Genomic DNA, 15,046 nt, shown 5'->3' with positions numbered 1-15,046 from the left:
GTACGGTGGCCGAAGCGGCCACAAAGTGCAGCTCCGGGATGCACCCAAATCGCCGGGTCAAGTACGTTGGACTTGGTCCCTATATAACCCCATTCATCTCCACATTTGTTACTTCTGAGATATGGCCTCTCTTAGATTTGTTCGCTCAGTAATTATTAGTTTTACCTCCTATCATTCACTGCTTTACTAATGCATATCGCTATCTATAGGTGTGGGAGTCCTTCCGAGCTACCTCGGGCCTGGAGCCTCGGTATGTAATGCGTCCCAACTTGCTTCTATCTGAGATATTAGAGAAGAACTAACATCTCAACTCAATTTTACAACAGGCTGTTAAATAATGTAAGTTAGATTCAGTGTCCTATTTATACTAAGAAGTATCACTAACATCTACTATAGCTCCGTGTTACAGCAGCCAGGCCCGGTGTAGTCAACTTTGAGCTGGATATTCAGAAGGAGCATACAGTATGTCCCTTTCTGATGCAGTGCCCTCAGCAAATATCTTTGGGAATCTTCTTAAAGACTCAGATTCTCACATGGATTGGTCGTCTCTGACAACTATATCATTTAGAACCGCTTGAACATCCTCCATGGAGGCACCATTGCGAGCATGGGTAGGAGGTCCTTATATGTGATACAAAAGCTGTGATACTTGGCTAAAATCTGCTATAGTTGATCTCGGAGGCTCATTGGCTGTAGCATCTCGTGGCTTGTTCGCAACGGGTGTGTCAACGGACCTAAATGGTAAGTCTATAAGGTACACATATCACATCTGAATCATTTCTAATCAAATCCTCTCAAGTCACATACTTGAACTCAGGTGGCAAAGTCGGTGACCGAATCTTGGCTGTATGTCTTTCTCCATCTTGTTATTTTCTATCTCTATCTTCCTAAACGGGTACTAACTTTGGGCGTTAGGAGGTGACTTGTGATAAATGTATGTTCCCTGACTTTACATATTTTTTGTTTTTATATATTGGCCACCAACTAACTAGCTACGCTTAGTTGGCAAGACCCTTGCTTTCACGAATATCAAGTTCACGAACCCCGACGGTCATGTTGTTGCCCGTGGAAGCCACACGAAGTGCGTACCCTATCCTCGCGCTGATATAAGACTACTAATATCATTTAGGTATGTGGCCCAGGCTTGGAAGGATCCAAATAATATTGTGGAGGAAATCAACAAGCACAAGGACCAATGAGAGCGATATTGGGTGTTATGATCGATGAAACTGGAGCTCCTTTGAGTCATTTGAGAAAGATGGCCGGAGAAAAGTAAGGAGTCGACATTGCAGCAAATCTGTGTTATCATAGAGGACAGATTACAGAGCATAACGACAGGTCTGTTCATATCCCTCAAATTATACTATACCATTCTGCCTTGAGACCAGAAATTTGATATTCATTTCCTTTACCAAATGCTACAATGTAGTAGATGTCCATATAATCTTAACCCAACTGCTCATTCAAGGGGCTTCTCGGAATACAAAGAAGCGAAAAAACATGGAATCCGAACAAACTCCTTTATTGGGTACTGCTGTGTCACATTTTGACTTGGAAAACGACTTCATACAATAACTTCAAACATCCCCATCATCAGACCCCATAGCCTCATCCTCATCCAGATAGCTATCTTCGCCAGCCGGAGCCGCATCCTCAATAGTGATATCTCCATCACCCATAGCCTTGATCTTGGCCTGCGTCATCTCAAACACATATTGTCCAAGATGTTCCACGCTCTCCATCGGCGTGCCCTCAATAACGGCGTTAGCTTCCCGTGACGACGGGAACATCTCGCCGGGCGCGAGCATGAGCTTATCTGGCCGTTGCAGGAGAAGGTCAAATGCGGGCTTGAGTTCATAGCACGATTCGAAGACTTCCCGTCGGCCGAGGATATACAGGCCCAGTCGTGCACGGGAGAGAGCAACAGTCAGACGACGGACGTCGCGCAGGTATCCGACGCTGCGAGTTCGGGTGAGAGAAAGGATTACGTCTAGAAAATTATTAGCAATTCCGATATTTTAAGAGACCTAAATACGCTTTGAGAGGAAGTCAACTCACAATCATTCTGCTCTCCCTGGTAGCGATCCACCGTGGTCACAATCTTGGGCATTCCAAACATGGGGTTCTTGCCACAGCGGTGACTCAATACATCCCGGATCAAAGCTGTCTGCCCAGCATATGTGGCTAAGATCGAGATTTTAGACGCAGGGTATCCCAAGAGTCGCATGTACTGATACATGGCCACTGCGTACTCCGCTTCACCTAAATTCTGGATAAAGTGAGGTGTCGGCTCTCGCTCTCCAGAGCCCTGGTAGTCGGGGACATTGATGAACTGGTAGTCGAACTGTAAGCCAGCATTTGCCTGCTGGTACTCAGGGGCAGTTTCAACCACTGGAAGGTTTCCGAGTTCCTTGTACCGCCAGCGGAAGAGCTCTGCAATGCTAGGTCGTGCGCGACCCTGCTTGTCCAAGTTGATCACTGGGACACCAAGTCGTGCCAGTCGCAAGAAGAGACTTTGCTCGAAGTGGGCATATTGACGGAAAGCCATGTTCTGGATGATGGGTGAGTTCTGATGGTGATCACCACAGAGAACAACACGCTTGAGAGGAAGTTCACCGTTCTTCATGTTTTGAAGGGCGTTGGGGATGAAACTCTCAACTTCAGTAATCTGCGCGGCTTCTTCCATGACCACGTTGTCGTAGTGGAAGCCTAGATCGGCAATTTCTTGCCGGCGCATAGCTGCGTGGGTCGAGGTCATCGCGATAATCCGGGCCTCCTTTACGAGGAGATAGTTCGCTTTATCGCGAGGTTGTCTCAATATCTCGAATGGTCGGATATCTTCCAACTCGGTGAAGATTCGAGCAATGTGACGTTGGCACCCTACGGCAGTGTCGATGATCGCCTCCTTCGTGGCTTCAGCTTCGAATAAGGGCTGGGGAGCATTTGCAAAGTATGATTGGAACGGGAAGGATGCGACAATCTCTTCGTTTGATGTTCCTTCGGAATTGGCTCGATCCCAGAATTTAGCCCATGCTGGCTGCACGTAAACTGTATTGAAATAGCCTGCAGTCTCGCATGAATTTCCATGTGCACCCTCGACCCCAAGCGATGCTGCCAAGCGCATCACTTCTGATAAGTAGTGATTGCGATTATCAAGGAAGGATTCCACTCGTCCATATTTGCTATAGTTGGAATCGGTGCCCAATTCTTCCTCGCCGTGACCCAGTCGCAACAAGTGCCGTTCATCGATATCAAGGGCAATGATTTTCTGGAATAGTTGATTGAGGGCTTGATTGCTGTGGGCAATGAGTAGCGTCCGTTCATTGGGGAAGTTGTGGTAAATGTTGTTGATTATTTGGGTGGTGACATCAGTCTTTCCAGTACCAGGTGGTCCCACAATAACAGTGAGCCCAGGCTGTGTTCCAGATGCGATAGCTTCCACTTGAGCGGGGGTGAATCGGATTTTGTTCAATTTAGGAGCGTCAACGGGGTAGGGACCAGGGTTTGGTGGCTTGTATGTGGAAACACGCATACTGCTCGGCGCCACTGTCTCTGCTTGCTCCCGGCGTCGCTTCTTCGGCGCATGAGGCTCTGCTGCAGACTCTTGATTAACATATTCAATAACGTAGGGTGGGCCAAAGCTGGCATTCTCAGCCCCCGAAGGTTCAATGCCCGGGAAGCTTTCCACCAAATGAGACCAGTCCAAAAATGTGTCTCGGAAGTCAACAGTGCTAAGTCGGTTTGGCAGCTGCGTGTATTGAGCACTAGCGGGATCTCCGTAGCCCAGGAAGATGTCCTGGAGCCAGGAAGGAAGCGTCATATCGGAGACAATAAGCTTTTGCATAGTCTGCAAAATTGACTTGAAGTTATTCTCTCTGCCCTTTCTCCGTGCAACCACGTTGATGAGGGGGTAAATGTCCGCTTTTCCGTGGGCCTGCTGGTCCTTGTCGGCTTTGAATGCAGCCGCATCCAAGTTTACGATCAATCTCCTCGATCGTGCTCTGGATTGAGAGCCATTTGCCTGGCCAGGGTATTGTCTCAATGCGCGGCCTTGCTCGTCAAGGACCTGTACGATCTCAGCCGTTCGAAGATGGATCATCCGAGGAGCTTCAGATGCACCTTGTTCTGACTGCGATGTGGGCTGGACCGCCAAAAGATAGACGACGTCATCAGGACGGAGTGAGTCCCATTCTCTCCTAACATTATCTGCAAGCCTTCCCACCTCTATCGCAATCTCTGCTCGAACAAAAGCCGGGTTTGTTGCTCCGACCTTTGGTGGTGCGACATCAATGATAGCAGGTTTTGAGATTGGAATGGCCATTCGAGAGAATCCCTCGAAGTTTATGGTTCCATCGCGCGCTGCCTTGGGTTGCATGCGTTTGACGATGGACTCCATGTCCTTTCGGATTTGGAAGAATGCTTCTGATCGGTAGAGAAGGAAGGAGCGCCAAAGGAAATCTCCGAGGCTCAGATACTGGAGATTCAACTTTGGGATTGCTAGGGGCCTCGATCCGTCGTATGTCTCATTCCTCAACAAGGCCGGGTCGTAGAGGGTTTCTTCCGTCGGAAGTGGACTCAACTTCTCGACAACCTCTTGGAAGGGGACCTTGCGTTGATAAAAAGATGCCAAAACTTCCAGGTAGAACTGACGGTCTGGAGTGACGTGTGAGGATTTTGGGTAGCTTGTGCGGAATCCTAGGTGAGAGCAAAGGCTTTGGAGTTCCGACTCGTCAAGAGAAGATAGCTGACCCTCTAGATCCGATCGCTGCTCAATTGACCCCATATTGGAAAGCGCAAGTATCATTAGCTTGTCTTTGAAGAACTTCATCGAGGTTCTTTGGAGCTGGGCCAATTCTTGGCAATGCAGGTCGTAAACTCCCTGCGGAGAAAGAGCCTCGCCGGAGTAATCATCAATTGCAAATTCGACAAAATGTTTGAGTAGGCTGTGGAAGTCGCGTAGAAGGGCATTATCAGGCACGTGGTAGAGTTGTGAAAGGCGAATAACCGACAGAAGGTTGAGGTCCTTCAATAACGTGTTCACGTAGCGCCTAGTGGGAAGTTGACTTTCGAGATCAACCAAGAGCTCAAGGAAACGTTCGCAGTATAGCAAGTTCTCAGCCTGGTCCTTTTCGAGTCCATTCAACCTGTGAAGGAAATCCAAGAGCATTGTGTATAGCCATGAACGTTCGAATCGCATCTTTGCTTTCGCCGCTTCGTCTCCAGCCTCGTATCTCTTCGCGGAGGCTCTCCATGCCTTCTTCAGTGACGGGGCCTTTGCAACAATACGATCTCTAGCCTCTTCACTAGCCAGGTTGTGCCAGACCGAGATAGAGACGAGGGGCGCACATTCTTTGCGGATCAAGACGTTCTCGAGCGACTGGAAGGCGCTGATAATAAACGATATGATAGAGAGGCGAGAGCGAGTCGGAAGTGAATGATCAATGCTCATTGAGAGAATACGGTGGAAGAGATTGGAGAAGTCATCGGCACGGTCGGAGAAGATATCTGCAATTGTCAGCTTCGCCGGATTATAGATCTTGTCGCATTGGCTCACCCCATATCGGCAAATGCTCGCGATGCTTCACGCTGACAATCAATGCAATCAAGAGTACATGGTGATTAGATGCATCCTCTGTGTAAGTCGGCCAAAGGAACCCGTAAAACAGTTAGCGTTAAGACCTACGGGCATGACTAGAGAGCACATACTTCTCAAGGACGTTCAGGTTCTCTAGAATCAGGAGCGAGCGGCTGTTGAAAGCCTCAGCTTCCAAAGGATCCCACAATTGCTTTTTGATGACATCTGGTTTGGCCTTACGGACCTTCGTGTTCAACCAGTGGGCCTTGGCTAGCTGCACCCACGGGCTTTCTTCACGAAAGTCCACCACTGTAGGTCTGGATTCGAGACTCTGCGCCATCGCAGGAGTCAATAGTTTCCTTAACCTAATAAGTTGGGGTTGGTCAAGGAGGGGTGGATTGGCGCAGTCGGGAGCATCTGAATTAGTGAAGCTGGGGGAGCTTTTTCCAAAAGTCTTGGCTTTAAGTTCCGCCGAGCCGCAGTTCTCAATCACTCCGACCACTTTGTCTCCCTTCCTTTCTACATCCATCTAATCTTTCTTCTTCCTCTTCTAATCCATTTTCTGACGATAATTGAGGAAACGCTTAAGAAGAAGCTAAATACTGCAATCGAGAAAAGGCGAAGGCCCCCTAAAAAGACAATTCGAGAAGACGCCTACGAACACGCTCGAGACGACGCTTCGAGACGACACTTTGAGACAACCCTCTAGGGTCCCTTCCAAAGGCGCAGAGTGATACACTTTACAAAATGGCGAACGGGGACTCTGCCGGTGTCCAGGTCTACAGAAGACTAGTGGACAGTCTCCTAGATCGCGCCGCGCAGGTCAAGCCCGACAAGCAGATCGAACCCCCTTTGACCGAAACACACCTGGGTGAATCGATATGGCAAGTGCCATCTGAGGATGACAAGGCTACAGAGCACTTGAGCCCGCAGACCAAGGTTGCGGCTGTGGAAATCGCGTTTCGCGAGAAGTTCTATCGCGTCTTGGTACGGCCCGATACACAACTCTAGTCTCCATGGAATTGCTAACAGTTCGCCATAGGCCTCAACTTCCATCGATGACCCTGCTTACATTCAAATCTGGAACCTCCTTGACATTGTCTCGATCTTCTCTGATAATGGTCAGTCTCCACACTCCATCCGCAATTCATACATCTCTAACAACCACTAGAACAATGCGAACCCGGTCTGATTTTCTGGCTCATTGAAGAGCTCTTGGATAGTCAAACGATCAATGGCTGCCGCAAGGTGTTTGACTACCTGGAGTCCCGAAGGGAAAGGAACACCAAGGTCAGCAAGGCCCCCTCACTGACTAGATTATATGTTACGAAGCTAACACTGCAAAAGAAACACTTCAAACAGAAAAGCTTAGTTATTCTACGATCCTGTAACGAGCTTCTTCGTCGACTCTCGCGCGCAGAAGATACAGTGTTTTGTGGCCGGGTGTTTATTTATCTCTTCCAGAGTTTCCCACTGGGAGACAAGAGTTCGGTTAACCTTCGCGGCGAGTTCCACTCTGAGAATGTTACGACTTTCGACGAAATTGCGAAAGAGCCAACCGAGAAGCAGGAGCAAGATATAACAATGACTGAAGGTGCTGAACCTGAGGCACCTGAAGAGGCAGACGCGGGCCATGCTGAGACACCTTCTCAACAAACGTCGAAGGTGCCCAAGGTTGTTGTTTCTACGGGTGATGACAAGAAATCGGATGTCGACTTGAACGCTCTCTACCCTCTCTTCTGGAGCCTTCAGGCCTATTTCTCTGCACCAAGCAAGATGTTCGATGCTGAACGGTTTACGTCATTCAAGACTGGAATGGAAGCTACGCTGGCTGCATTCAAGAACATCAACACTGAGATGGAAAATGAGAGCTCTGCTCGGGCCTCCGAGGATGCTCGGAAGTCGAACAAGCGCAAACGCGTCGCGGATGGTACTGAAGTCGCCACCAGCTTCAACCCGAAGTACTTGACCAGCCGGGATCTGTTTGACCTGGAAATCAGCGACACTGCCTTCCGACGACATGTTCTTGTCCAGGCTCTTATTCTCCTCGATTTTCTGCTCTCTCTGACATCACAATCCAAATCACGCCTGGTCGATACAACGAATAAGTCCGTTCTATACGGTTTCACTTTGAACGAGGAGGATACCAAGTGGGTGGCCAGCATGCGAAAAGGCATCGAGCTATATCTGCAACAAGGTCCCGGAGGCAAGTTCTACTATCGCATGGTGGATACTGTCTTGTCTCGAGACAAGAACTGGGTGCGGTGGAAAGCCGAGGGCTGCCCATTGATTGAGCGACCGGCCATCTCGGCGGCAGAGTATACAGCTTCCCGCGAGCATGCCACCAAAGCGTATGCCAACAAGCGCCTTCGTCCGTCCCCGATGGGCTCTCTCGATTTGAAGTTCCTTGCCGACACAGAGGTGCTGGCCAATATCGAGCGTCTCAAGGAATCCGACCGATACAGCGTTCCTTCCGCGGAGTCGTTCTTGAAGGGCATCATGGATGATGAAATGGACATCGATATGGCGATGACCGACGAGGACAAGGCGATTGCCGAAGGTGCTAAAGCTAGCAAGTCCTGGCGAATCCTACGTCTTGCTGCGAAAGGAAAGCTCGCCGCATTTGACAAAATCGGAGAGGGCAACAATCTACAGGTTTTATTCGAAAGCGCTACAGCGAATGAGGATAACAATGAGCTTAGTTCCTCTGGCGATGCCAAGGTCCTTTCCCAGTCCCTTGATGGAGGTCAGGACCTGCCTGCTGCATCTGAAGAGCCTGTCAAGGACAAAGAGTCCGCTGAATCGGGCGAGGCTGAATCCGAAGAACCCGAGAGCAAAATCGAGACTGACGAATCTAAGAGTGCTCAGGATCCGAGCACAGAGCAGGAAATGCAGGTGGAAAACAAAGACGTCATCGAACAAGCCATAAGCACCGATGACCACACAGAGGCCCTTGCCGCCGCTAGCGCCTCGAAAGAGAACCCTGCCACCTAAAGCCGAATTGTGGCTTGAAGATATTTGGATACTCAAATGACTTTGACCCCCCCTTTTGTCCGGAGAAAATCCTCCAATGGCCATCGTATGGCGCAGTCACGCAGTGACCAGCCACATTCAGATAATCCAGGCAACCTGCAGGATTTCATGCGTTGATATCACGGCACCGTTACCTTGAACCGGGAGCGAGATTACCATATCCGTGCACCTGCATTATCCGCGACGTTTCTGGGATGATTCAGCACATGATTTTTTTTTTAAAAAAAAAAATACGATCAGAGCGCATCCTCGGTCATCCCTGCATACAGAACGAAACCTTTATCTGGCCTAATTCGGGGTCATTTCACGAGCTTTTTTTTTCCCTCTTTTTTTTCCAGAAAAAGCCCCTCAGAGTTGCCCCTCAGAATCGCCCCTCAAATTCGCCATCACTCCGGACTCATCGGAGGAGAATCGGAAAGGGATGTCGCTTAAATCGAAACCAAAACAAAAAAAAAAACTACCAAATCTGGTATTCTACGGGAAGCGGGTCACTAGTAGAAGCGATGAAAGCTCCTACCCGGGATGGAGAAACAATGAATATTAGCTAACGTGGAGACCAAGATTCTTCTGATCGGCAACTCTAATACAAATGACTTGAAAGGGTTCCTGCATGAACAAGAAAAAAAAAATCTTCCGTCCATGTGCTTGGGGAGTTCGCTAATTTCTCAGTGGCGCTGGCGTCACCGCCATGTTTCACTTTCCCTTTTTTTTTCGTACATTTTTTTTCCTGTCAGAAACTAGGGTAAGATTAAGTGGCTTATCAGAAACAGTAAAATCAATGGAAAAAAAATTTTAAAAAAAGGAGAGAGAGAGACAGAGAATATGGAGTACTCCATAAGCCCTGAAATGTACTCTACACGAGATCACCTAAAACACCATTGAACCATTAGTTGCAGAAGTGGGCACTTCCACTTTGGCCCCTTTTATTTTGTGATAGAATTCTTTCGACGGGGTAGTTCGTGAGGATATAGTGCAATATAGTACAATATAGTAGAATAGGGTTCGAGAAGAGGCAAGCGAAGCAAATCATCCCCTAAAAAGAAATCGCGCACTGATCGTCTAGTGCTCGGTGCCTTATAAAAATCCACTCGAGCAAAGACATCAAAAGAAAAAAACCACATGGGAAGTTCAACACAAGCGTGGAAGTTTGATCTCCACCATACAAGTGTACGTAGGCATATAACGGCCATGTGGTCCGATCTCAATGCATTGACCATGTGGATTGCTACGGACTACGGAGTATTGGTTGTACCGATGTTCTCAGACCAGAACATCACCTTAAATGTTTGGTGTACATAGAACTTCTTTACTATGTTTCTATATTCCTATATTTCTATATAATACTATATTACTATATTAATATATTACTATACTATATTACATATATTAAGGGAGAAAAAAAAGACTTCTGCCAAGAGATCGGCTTGCGTCACCCACTTAATTGAATATTAACTGTAACGGTATCTGTAAGGAAAAGGGTAAAGCTAAAGGGTTTCGATCGATCTCGGTTTCCCCCGCACAGCACGTTCCAGAATGTTGGGAGATTACAAGGACACATCATACGTTGTGGACTGGTTTTTCTTTTTTTTTTTTTTTTTCTTTTTCTTTTTTTTTTTCAGGGTCTCACAGAGGTCTAAGGATCGTCACAACTTCGGCCGTGAGCCTCTCCGGGATCGAATAGTCAACGGGTCCGAGTTTTCTCCTCCGACTCCACTTGAAGTTTTTTGTTTGTAGATGTACAACATAAATACTCCATATGTTGATGGTGTACGATATCCGGAGTAATTCCCTTGAACAGGAAAAAAAAACCCCCCTAACATAAACTATTCAACTCCTACTTCGTAATCATTATCCGATATCCGACCCGATGCTCTTCGTCAGTCCTTTTTGACCCACACAATCTTTGATATTTTATTTCTGTGACTCGAATTGTTTCATATTGTGGAGATTTCCAGGGGAGCTGTCTCTGACAGACTGAGCCATGGAATTTTATCTTCGCTAAAACCCCCCTTAATTCCGATTTGATCAGGCCCGCTTGGGTTGAAAACTATTGGAATTTCTTTCGGACGAGGCTCTACAAAGGCTATACCCTCCGATAAACTGGAGCTGAAGTTTCAGCTCTATATTGGTTCGGCATTTGAAATTATCCCTTTTTATTATTTCACTATCTCCACCCACTCGCTTCTTTCCGAGGGTATTGGCGGGCAGCCCGCTGAGTGGCTCTCATTGATAACCAACGGGTGCCGCTTATGGATCTCCTACGCCACTCAACCAATTTGACTAGTCACTCCCACATGGCCAAGTATGCGCGTTGTCTGTAACGGCGTCCCAAGATTCGCCTTTTTTTTTTACTTTTTTTCTTTATTTATTTATTTATTTTCTTTTTACCTTTATTTTTCTTTACTCTTTACAGAAGCTAAGATCCATTCACTTTAAAAAAAAAGGAAAAAAAAAAAAAAAAGATATACAAGTAGATATCTTTCCTTTCTCTTCCTTTTTCCTCTCTTCGGATCTCGGGGGCCCGCAGGATCCATTTCCTTCTTACCTTGACATTTCCCATTCAGCTTAGATTTCACCATGAAGATTATTATATCAACTCTCTTTATTCTACCCCGTATCGGATATCTTTACCTATCACTTCGTATCTAGGCGCCTTGCATCTGAAAAGGCTTTAGGCCGAATATAGGCATTGGATCGGAGGCTACGATTTATTCTCCGAGCCGATCCTTTTAGTTTCTGATACTATCTGTATTGTATACCATCTATACCATATGTAACCTGATGTTTTACCTGTGTAGTCAACGGTTGCCGCTATGGACTGTTCGGTATAGGATCTTCATCCAGGTAAATAGATCGGGTGTTGATCTGTGGATTCCTTGTGTCTCTGATCGGTTGGGGCTTTCTACATACTTGTCCGGAGTACGGAGTACGTTTAAAGTCTTATCCCCCTGGCCCACTGAGAATTAAGCCAAACTATCTCTATGTTGTAGGTGAATTGAATCTTATGCAGACTCTATTCACATAAGAAGCAGTTTATACAAAGTCCAATAGATGAGATTCGGGTCAAAGTTGTGGACCCTGGGGCCATTCCGCTTAATATCGTATTCCACTGCTACCTCGCTTGGCTATTAAGACCTCAGAGGATATCTCCGGTCGATCCTAGCCTAGCGGCATTATTCCCAGGTACCACATTTTTTTCTTGGTGGATGCTTCTTAACATCTTATAGCTACTACCCAGCTGCGTAACGATCATCAATCGGAACCGATCTCAGATCCAGAGGAGAAAAATAAAATAAAATAAAAGCTGGAGAGTCGTCCCGCTTGACGTATCCTCGTTTGGGCCTTGTTTTTTCCTTTCTCCTCTTCTGGGAAACACACCGGTTCCTTTTCACCTTCTTATTTTTTTTTTTGGCGTAATCTCCTTACTTTACTCTTCTGCTCCCTTTACTTTAATTGCAGAAACCCTGATCCTTTTTATCCTTTTGTTACGGCACTTCATCAGACCCACCAACGTCTCATATCGGGGGAATCTACCGTTTCCTTTTTGGGAATTTCTCCTGTGTCTTGTCGAAAGTCCTTTCGACTCTATTTCTTTTTTTTTCCTTTACAAAGACCTTGTCTTGATCTACGGGTAAGGGCAAATATACAAATATATCCAAACTAGACCCTTACCATGTCAGTCGGCGGTCCTTGCCTTTGGTTGCCTTCGTTATCTTCACCAGTGCCTTCGCCCCTATCTGCAGTTTCTCATCTCTCCCGGAATAGCGAGGGACTCTCTTTGGGTAGAAATATCTCACCACGGCTATCTGTGCAGACGAAAGAGGAGCCTGGCGTTCCTGTGCACGTTCCCGCCCGTCCTGTGGAGATGCAGCCTGCTGGTTATAAGGCTGAGAATGCCTTGAATAACCCACAGCCTGTCATGGGTTCAGCGCCGTACTTGGGGAGAGATGTCTCACGGGAGACGGTCAACCACCGGTTGGAGGCGGCGAAACAGGATATGCTTCCCCGTGTCAAATTGGAGATTCCGAGTCTGAATCAGCGGGGGTTTTTGTCTGCTCAGCCGCTGGTCGGGCACGGTCATCCTGAAGAGATGGGTGTTTCATCGTTTTCAGGCCATGACCCGAGAGACGACCATGAGAGAGAATCGACACTCAGTCCTGATGACGATAAAGATATGATGGGCAGTGATGACAATAGATCGCCTTCCATGGAGAAGAAGAAGATGAAGCGTTTCCGGTATGAAGGTCTGAATTTGGAGTACAGCGCATTGTTGCTGACAGAACTATAGTTTAACACATAACCAAACCCGCTTTCTGATGAGTGAGTTCACTCGCCAAGCACATCCCGATGCGGCTCATCGGGAACGTCTGTCGAGGGAAATCCCTGGGTTGACCCCGCGTCAAGTTCAAGTCTGGTTCCAAAATAGGTAGGGTTATCAACTAGTTTAAATCGTCTGTGCTTGACTAACGTGAGATGTACTGTCAGGCGAGCAAAGCTCAAGCGTCTCACTACCAATGATCGGGAGAGAATGCTCAAATCTCGGGCCCTTCCTGACGATTTCGATACAACAAAAGTTCTGCGCACGCCCTTCGAGGGCAAACAATCAGGTGTCACGCCAGTGGCATCTCCGCAAGGCTACGCCGCTCCAAATCCAGATTTCGGATCTTTGAGAACTCTGCGTACCGATTGTTACCCCCGACCAAATGAAGACGATTATCTCGTTTCGCCTCTCAGCTCCGCATCGACAGCAGGCACCTACATGTCCTCAACTGGACGAAATGACAGCCTATCTCAGTCGAACATGATGTTCCGTCCGGCTGCATCTGCCTCCATGTCCGATTTACATAGAACCATCCGCAATGATTACCCAGTCACCAGATCAAGCAGCTTGTCTGATGCATCGGCCAATCCGTCAGCATATGCGGGGTATCATATGCACAACCGCTTCGCGGGGCCACAGCCAAATCAGCCAGGTCTGCCCTATATGAGACGACCCCTAGAATACGCTATACCCCGTCATCCAGGTATGGGGCCCTATGATCAACATCAATCGTTCGAAGGCTCGGTGTCACCAACAGACACTCAAGGCCCACATATTACCTACGATATGAACAATCTTGGTTAGTTCTTTATTTTTTCCCCATCTCTTGACATTCTTTTGAAATATTTTCTAACAAGAAGGGTTTCATACAGGCCCCCAACAACAAAACTACAACCTTGGAATGGGCTCTCAATTACCAACTCAAGGCCGACCGATGGCCGCCATGCAGAACCTGCCAGTCTCGGCAGCGCAAGATTATCGGCCCTATCCTTACGACGCTCCCGCAGGCCCAATGGGCACACCAATTCCCTACACGCAAGCAAACGCCTCGACTCTAAGTCTCCCAACTTCGGAGCCGTCTTACAACTACCCCAACTATATTCAGCAGTGAGGGACTCAAGGCAGTGTGCTTTACAAAAGAATCGGCTGCCACTTGTCTGCTATACGACACCCTTCTTGCTTCGACATCTTCTCCATCTCATCCCCCATCTACGCCTTCTGGTTAACTGGTTAGCTGGGTTAACCAAAAGATCCGCGATCTACATCAGCGAGTATTAATCATTAATCATCCTCATAGCGTTCACAATTTCTGGTCTCTGGTTTCTTGGTCTTTTTGGGTTTTCTTCTGTGTCCTGTGTTATCAATTATCTTTTTTTAAACCTCTTGTCTTGCCTGCATCTGCATCCTTTGTTTGATTTACCATGCTGTTCCCTTTTTTGTCGCGTTTCTTTTAGTCTGGTCTGGTGTGGCCTGGAATCTAGCGATCATTGTCTGGGAGGCACTTTGTCTAATATTAATTGTTTCTGGTCTCGCTGCATAGCCTCGGGGTGAAAGGTCGAAATGGTATAGAGATCTACATACTGTGTTTAGAAGCAGACAGACCATCAAGTCTACAATTCATTTGAACCAAATAAACCGAGTTGTCCTTGACATTCAGATTCGTCCACTTCATGGCACTATAAGCATACAACAATATCTAATTCCTTACTCCGTACGGAGTAGACATCCGACTTCGGCTCATTAAGGTCAAAGCTCCCGACGCGACTAAACAATAGTTCCCTTACGTGCATACTATATGTTGTAAATCGCCGCCCCTTCCCCAGCACAATGGCATAGCCCTGGTCATCCAAAATCCTACTTGTCGAATCAGAATCAAGACAAAAGTAATCAAGTTTCTCTTTTATTCGACACATCCACAATCAGACCAGATCTTCTAGCCACTCAAGAGACATGTATTTGCTTGTCGTCGCAATGGACCAATCAGCACCCATGGAAACAGAACACCGTATCACGTGATATTATTTTTCTTAGCCAATAATATCTCAGCAATTGATAATCATCATCCTCTGACGCATGCAGAACAACTATAAAGGAACTCGTAGAAGCAGCATATTATT

General features: G+C 47.2%; 4 protein-coding genes across 4 annotated transcripts; 3 read left to right on the top strand and 1 right to left on the bottom strand.

The window, feature by feature from the left end:
* Positions 1 to 121: 121 nt before the first annotated feature.
* On the top strand, positions 122 to 1,199 carry PGRI_008870 (PaaI family thioesterase; the record flags this gene model as incomplete). Its single annotated transcript, XM_040788600.1, has 10 exons — positions 122 to 148; positions 210 to 250; positions 327 to 339; positions 397 to 462; positions 569 to 611; positions 670 to 741; positions 800 to 846; positions 916 to 934; positions 1,003 to 1,081; positions 1,130 to 1,199. 10 exons carry the CDS (start codon positions 122 to 124, stop codon positions 1,197 to 1,199), a joined length of 477 nt encoding a protein of 158 aa, XP_040652372.1.
* Positions 1,200 to 1,577: 378 nt separating this feature from the next.
* PGRI_008860 (RNA helicase aquarius) lies at positions 1,578 to 5,915 on the bottom strand (the record flags this gene model as incomplete). Its single annotated transcript, XM_040788599.1, has 4 exons — positions 1,578 to 1,990; positions 2,059 to 5,505; positions 5,555 to 5,632; positions 5,684 to 5,915. 4 exons carry the CDS (start codon positions 5,913 to 5,915, stop codon positions 1,578 to 1,580), a joined length of 4,170 nt encoding a protein of 1,389 aa, XP_040652371.1.
* Positions 5,916 to 6,322: 407 nt separating this feature from the next.
* PGRI_008850 (THO complex subunit THO1/HPR1) lies at positions 6,323 to 8,569 on the top strand (the record flags this gene model as incomplete). The annotated part of the gene is made up of 3 exons (XM_040788598.1): positions 6,323 to 6,562; positions 6,618 to 6,696; positions 6,747 to 8,569. The coding sequence occupies 3 exons, from the start codon at positions 6,323 to 6,325 to the stop codon at positions 8,567 to 8,569; spliced, it is 2,142 nt and encodes a 713-aa protein (XP_040652370.1).
* Positions 8,570 to 12,281: 3,712 nt separating this feature from the next.
* PGRI_008840 (homeobox domain-containing protein) lies at positions 12,282 to 14,040 on the top strand (the record flags this gene model as incomplete). The annotated part of the gene is made up of 4 exons (XM_040788597.1): positions 12,282 to 12,844; positions 12,897 to 13,034; positions 13,094 to 13,728; positions 13,802 to 14,040. 4 exons carry the CDS (start codon positions 12,282 to 12,284, stop codon positions 14,038 to 14,040), a joined length of 1,575 nt encoding a protein of 524 aa, XP_040652369.1.
* Positions 14,041 to 15,046: the final 1,006 nt, after the last annotated feature.

The sequence above is a fragment of the Penicillium griseofulvum genome (assembly GCF_001561935.1).
Source record: "Penicillium griseofulvum strain PG3 chromosome Unknown contig_79, whole genome shotgun sequence".
NCBI classification, from domain to species: domain Eukaryota; kingdom Fungi; phylum Ascomycota; class Eurotiomycetes; order Eurotiales; family Aspergillaceae; genus Penicillium; species Penicillium griseofulvum.
This window is presented reverse-complemented; position numbering and strand designations above follow the sequence as displayed.